This window comes from Oculina patagonica, unplaced genomic scaffold (genome assembly GCF_052425735.1).
Source record: "Oculina patagonica isolate OP01 unplaced genomic scaffold, crgOcupat unplaced1144, whole genome shotgun sequence".
Classification (NCBI taxonomy): domain Eukaryota; kingdom Metazoa; phylum Cnidaria; class Anthozoa; order Scleractinia; family Oculinidae; genus Oculina; species Oculina patagonica.
Window position 1 is genome coordinate 1 of NW_027557133.1, and position 6570 is coordinate 6570.

Consider the following 6570-nt stretch of genomic DNA (forward strand, 5'->3'; position numbering starts at 1 on the left):
AATTCCGATTAAATTATACTCGGAATTTTACGGTTAAAGCTAAAACCCTTTACTCAGATAAAGCGACAATACGTTTGATCGTAAATGAAGGGGCTGACTGACCAGCTCAACATGGCGGCATGAAGCAGTTTCTTTTCACTCGAGCATCAGCAGTTCGCGTTGGTTTCAGAAGAATGAGTTCTATTGTTGAGTCAGTAGTTCAGTATGTATCCCCAGCTCCTGGGGAATTTGCGGCATATCGACAAACTCCAGGGAAAACCCCAGGGGTGATTTTCTTGCCGGGACTAATGTCCAACATGGAGGGTACTAAGGCGATGGCCTTGGAGCGATACTGCAGAAGTATTGGACATTCGTACGTAAGATTTGACTACAGGGGACATGGGATGTCTAGTGGAACAAGCCAAAAATGTACAATCGGAATGAGGAAAGAAGATGTGCTGACGATTCTTGACAACGTTACCAAAGGTATAAGCTCATTTTAATTTTAACCAATCATAAAATTCTCTCTCCCCCCGCCCCCGGCCCGACCCAGGGGCGGATCTAGGGGGAGGGTGCAGGGGTTGCGCACCCCCCTGAGATGACCTGCGGCTTTCAAATACAACTGGTATTTTGCCAAAAAAATATATGGTTTATTGGTGCACCCCCTTCTAAGAAAAATCTTGGATCCCCCCCTGCAACCCCCCCCCCTCCGGACATTCAATGGTGGAGTGGAGATACAACCACCACCACTTCCCCTGTTATGTTGCATTTAAGAATTTGATAGTATACCAAGACTATCCCATTTTATTATTATTTCCTTCATAAACTCACAATTTCTGCCATCACTTATTGATCACAGTTGGTGATATAAAAGATAAACTGAAAAAGATAATTATAATGTCATACCTATAACGTCCTTGGTTACAGTCTCATTAAGACAAGATTTTTGGTGTTTTGTGCACCAGCATTCCAAGAACCCCTCACTTGCAAAAATGATTTTGGAAATAACACTTATAGGGTATTGTTTTTAAGCCCATCAGCCTGGTAACAGAGATTCATCTATTCCAACTATTGTCTATATGCACCCCTCTCGGCACTGTCACATTGTAGCTCTAGAAAAAGCTACTGGATGCAAGATTGTTGCTAGGAAAGAGGTGTCAGGGTAAGGACAGAGGGCAGTAAAAGGGACAACAACTCTACAGCAGGTGGGAGAAGAGAGGTTATGAGGTGGGATTTACTAAGTTGGTCAGAAGGAATAAAAGGTATTGGATTGACAGAAGTCCAGAACCCTCTGTTCCACCACCCCCCCCCTCCCCACCCACCAGATGCAGATGTGTGAAGGGTGATAGTAGATATACCTCTGACTTCTACTCACCCCTTCCTTCATAGGCATTCACTGGATTCTCAGCAGATTTTAAGTAGCCTACTGTTTTGCATTTTTTTTAGGTCCCCAAATCCTTGTTGGCTCAAGTCTCGGAGGATGGATCATGCTACTAGCTGCCATGGCAAAACCTGATCAGATTAAGGGTCTTGTTGGGATTGCTAGTGCGGTGGAATTTTTGCAGCGTCGTTATGATAGCCTCCCAGACACAATTAAAACAGAAGTGGAGTCTACAGGAAAATGGATCATACCTTCAGAGTACAGCAGTGAAGAACCATATGTGTTGGATTTAAGGGTAATCAAGGAGGCACGACAGCACATTTTAAAAGAAAATGAACTATACCCAATCCACTGTCCGGTTCGTCTTATTCATGGCATGAAAGATAGTACTGTACCATACCAGGTTTCACTTGATCTCGTCAACCAACTTGAGAGTGATGATGTTCATGTTACACTCATTAAAGATGGAGGTCATAGACTTTCTGATGTCAGTAATCTCCAGTTTATAACAAGAACTTTGGGAAATTTGATTGACAAAGTGAAGCACGATGAACAGTGTTCTCTGTAAGTTACAGTGAATGTAAAGGCTTATCCGATCAGATGGCTTCATGGTAGATCCTGTAAGAGCTTAGATCAAGTTTCTTTTGCATGAAGTAGCAAGGGATGTTATTCCTCTTAGATGAGCACAGTGATGAACAGTATGACACTGAAAAATCTGAGGCACAGTAAGGCACAGTTGGACACTATGAGGCACAGTGAGGCAGGGTTGGGCGCTGTGAGGGGTGCTGTGAGGCAAGTTTGGGCACTGTGAGGGGTGATGTAAGGCAGGGTGAGGCACCGTGAGGCAACAAGTGAGGCAAAATGGTGCACAGTTAGAAGCAGTGAGGCACCAAAAGGCACAGGACAGCACAGTGAAACACAGTGAAAAACAGCGATCTGCTAAATACAATCTCGTGAGCCGTGATATGATAATAATCGACCATAAAGCAAGATCCCAGATTTATTTTTTGCTGAACTATAATTTTGGAAAATTCTGTGAAAGATCTTGGTCTGAATAAAAGATGAAATGATTGTTTAATTTTACTTCAAACGTCGTCTGTAGCCCTCTTACCCCTTTACCATCATTTGGACATTTTGTCTTGTGTAAAGCACAGTTAGCTATAGAAACTATCACGCATAAAGCACCAAATTCGCCTTAAATATGCGTTAATTTTATAACGCGTACATTTTGTTCGCGTTGTTAAAATGCTTCGTTATATTTCTATAATAGGATAAAAGTTTAAGATGATTTACGGCTGAAGAAAATTAAACTCTAAAGAAAGATTATCACCCTGAGACAGAACGTTTTATGCTTAAAGCTAAGTTAAGCCAGATAAGCGACCAGCCTCTATTGTTTAAGCGTGTGGTAGCTACGAGAGTGCATGCATTCTCGTAAACGACAGCTCTAGTTACAAGCACTCCTTTTTTGAATTTCCGCGTTAGTCGCGACACCTTACAAGAGCTTCGACTAATACATAGATTTTGCCAGGGCTAAAGTGGAACTCCACAGCTATTTATTTGTTGAGCGAGGTGCCGACTTGTAAATAACGACAATAAATTAAGATCTCGAATCATCGTGACGATTGCAAACAAGAAAATACTGGTAGTGAATTGCTATTTCCTCTTTTTTTTCCACTTGTATATCTACCCTACCCTCACCTCTACCCTTCCCTTCCCTACGCTACCCTACCCCACCCCACCCAAAAAACGTTGGAAGGCCAAACTACAACGCAATCGTTTTCTTCTTCATTACCGTCCAAATGACATCTGGTCAAAACAAAACAACGTGTGCAATGTCAAAATTTCCGAGAGATTTTGCTCGTCGAAAATGTCAAAACTACGAAGATCATTTGTGCACAATAAAATCAAACTTAGGTAACAGGAATGTACAAGAAACAACTTAAGTTATAGTTATCAAACAACGTACAACTGCGAGATAACTGGAGAAGAAGGGGCGTGTTTCTCAAGTTGGCTCTGGCGCGACTCTATCCATATTTTAATACTAAATTGTTTACCACCAAGATTCAACGTAGTACTTTATAGAGCGGTTTTCACTTGAGTTTTGCTTTGCTACGCTAAGTGATTGGCTTAAAAATCTCGCGCCACTTTCTCAGCCAATCAGAACTAAAACCAAAACCAATCGTGACTCGCTCCCCCACGTTTTCCCGTGCTTCGTGCCGGCTACATGTATTTGCTTGGAGTTTTGATTGGTTCACTGGTTTGTCTGTGTCCTTTGTGATTGGCCAGAGTAATTACTTTGGTTTTGGTTTTACGACACTCAATTGAAACCTGCTTTAATACCTTTAATTACAGATAATCCCTCCCTGAATAACTACGTAATATCCGACACGTTCCGCTCCTAGCAAGAGTGCTGCACGTGCAAAAGTTTGTTGAAAATAAACGTGCGATAAGTAGATAGGCAAAACAAGGAAAGGAAAAAAAAGTATTAAACTATTAAATACATTCTATTTTCTACCTTACTATTTATTACCGTATTAATTTTAATAAGTGCCCTGGGCGCTAATTAAATTTTTGGACCCGATTTAAGTGGGCGCTTATTCAAGGTGGGCGCTAGTTCGAGGCTGGGCCCTTACTAAATGTTCACCATTTTTAGCAAGAAGTGAGTTTATTTTGGAACAAAACAATAAATAACAACAAAACGTGAAGATGTACCAAGGCAGAATTTTAACTGTGCATTGACAGTTTCTGTAAAATACTAAGAAAACTCGATCTTTGGCGGGGAAGTCTCTCCGTAGTACTAAGTCAATTTCAATCTCATTGTCCCAGTACTCCTCTTGTGCACTTCACCTTTTTTTTTTGGGGGGGGGGGGGGGAGGAGGCTGGGCGCTCGTGGGAGCTTATTAACTTTTCCTACCTTCAGGATGGGCGCTTATGGACACTTATTTGAGGTAGGACGCTTATCAAATAATTACGGTAATTATATAAACAATCATCTGCCCACAGCACTCCAGAGGCATGGATGTTGAGCCATTAGCCAGGCTGGTTCCTTTGGTCTCCCTTGTTACGTGGGAAGTCGACGTCTTGACTTTTTTTTATTAACAGTTTTCATAAACATCACGTTACAATTATACATAACACGAATTTTTACAGGAAAAAAAATAGGAAAAGGAAAAGAAGTAACATCAATATTCACACAAATTAAAGATCTATTTTACATGTAATGCATTCAATAAGCTATATAAGACGAGAGGTTCATTAGCACTTAAAAGTATTGTCATTAAATATATTCTCAGGCATACATGGCTTTTTCTTTGCAAAAGTTTCTGGTGAAAACTGCGTTTTATGGGGGTACAAGATTTCGACATGCACCAACGGTCGGAAAGAAAGCCTGGAAATCCTTCTATTTTGGGGTTTACTTCTTTTGTTCTGCAGGTCCATATGAAATACCTGGCCACAAGAAAGTAAAAGTATTGTTTTGTGTGGGAAACGTCTTGACTTAAAATCGATCTTGCATAACACCTGTCTGTTCGCTCAGTACGTATGGTCTTGACATTTTCTTTCTACATGTTTTTGTCCTCTTTGCCGCCACTTTGTTTTGTTCATGTATTCAGGCAATATACCAACAGTTCCACTTCATCTACCATTGGATTACGGAAGTTGCAATTCCACAGTAAACAGTTCTTCAATTTCCTCATCAGAGACAATCTAGCACAAAAAAATGAAATAAAAATTACTTGTTATAGCTTTCATAACTGATGTTCAAAGCATGCCTTAATTTTTATACTTCTTTTGTCCATCATTTATGTTCAAGGACATCTACAACATACCTTTTTGTGTTGAAGTTTACACGGAGACTGATTTAGTAACATATCAGAATTTTATTCTGATAAATAGTGCCAAACTGAATGAAATGCGTAGTGTCTACGTACGGCACAATATTGTGATAATTAATTTGTCCGTTTTTAATCAAAGAATCTCATTTCCTCGAATGATGGCAAATAGCAAACAGAATTCCCAATACGGACCTCCCGACCGGCAAATAACATACATTTATTTTGCACATTTTTTGCTTAATATGGTCAAATGGCACAATAGTGTAATAGTGGTAGTATTGATCCATCAAGGTATAAGGACTTGAAAGTGCTGAAAACCATTGCCAGCCACCTCACTATACTTTGTTTTTGTTGAAGAAAGTCAAAGCCCAAACTCTGTGTAAGTCAGACAGTTAAGAAATTAAAGGGACAGGTTATCCAACAATGACTTCTTCACTGTTTAAAGGGACTACATCACAGATTTTAACAGATTTTTGAACAGCTAAAATTTATATTTGTGTCATAGGAAACTTTAATGGTTCATTTTTCTTAACAATTGCTATTTTAGAGCACTAGAACTGTTTAAAAGCGTGTTTGCCAACGTTTTTTAAGCCATTTCCGGGCACCTTCAAAAATATCGGTACCGTTTATAGCCAAAGTTTGATTTCTATCCCCATAAAGGTTGTATCTTCAGTTTAATATTCAAAGATAAATGTTTTTATGGGTTAAGTTGCCTTCCACTAATTTCAGAACAGTTTAGACCAAAAGTCTGCGAAATCCCTGTGACATACTCCCTTTAAAAAACTGACCCATATCTTACTTGCGTGAATTCTTCAAATGTCAATCTTGTAGGTTGCTGCAGGTCACTCCAACTCAAAATGCTTGTTATAATTCCCAAGACATAGTCATCTGTCATTTTTGGCCCAGTAACCATTCTGAACAAGCTAAACAGTTCACTGTACGACAAGTATCCATCATTATCAGTGTCCAGTAATTGAAATGCAACTGGTAGGAAAAAATACTCTTAGATTAGATGCTGAATTATGAGATACACATGGACATCTTTCTCTATCTCCACACAGGATGTCTTTGACCTGGAGGGACTCCCATATGAAAGGGGTGAGGATGCTTGTTGGATAAGAGACCAATCGGGGTGTGGCTCAAGCTTTTCCTGACCCCTAAAAGAAAGCAAATTACTACCGGTAATTTATATTTGTATAATTGTTTCTTTGTGTGCAACCCTAAAGGAGACTTCGAGGGCTAAAAATCAAGCGTTTTGCCCGAACACCCTAAGTGAGATTAGGTAAGGGCTTGCTGCCGGCTTCTTCCACTCAGTGGCTGAAAGAGAGCTTATGATGGGGTGAAATTTCACTAGAAAACAAAAGACTTTAAAGACTA

At 39.9% G+C, this 6570-nt stretch overlaps 1 protein-coding gene and 1 long non-coding RNA gene across 2 annotated transcripts; one reads left to right on the plus strand and one right to left on the minus strand.

Annotated features, from left to right (window-relative positions):
- Positions 1–101: 101 nt before the first annotated feature.
- Positions 102–2443, plus strand: LOC144639641 (palmitoyl-protein thioesterase ABHD10, mitochondrial-like). The gene is made up of 2 exons (XM_078498929.1): positions 102–465; positions 1426–2443. Exons 1-2 carry the CDS (start codon positions 120–122, stop codon positions 1926–1928), a joined length of 849 nt encoding a protein of 282 aa, XP_078355055.1. The 5' UTR covers positions 102–119; the 3' UTR covers positions 1929–2443.
- A 1800-nt stretch (positions 2444–4243) lies between these two features.
- LOC144639642 (uncharacterized) lies at positions 4244–6513 on the minus strand. The gene is made up of 2 exons (XR_013568189.1): positions 5993–6513; positions 4244–5065 (listed from the first exon to the last, which is right to left on the minus strand). It is a non-coding gene; the product is annotated as an uncharacterized LOC144639642 (long non-coding RNA).
- Between the last annotated feature and the right edge of the window lie 57 nt (positions 6514–6570).

Excerpts from the sequence above, each read along its gene's own strand:
- LOC144639641 (XM_078498929.1), top strand. The coding sequence starts at position 120 with ATGAAGCAGTTTCTTTTCACTCGAGCATCAGCAGTTCGCGTTGGTTTC. Across the intron at positions 466-1,425 it reads TCTTGACAACGTTACCAAAG|GTCCCCAAATCCTTGTTGGC; the intron begins GTATAAGCTCAT and ends CATTTTTTTTAG.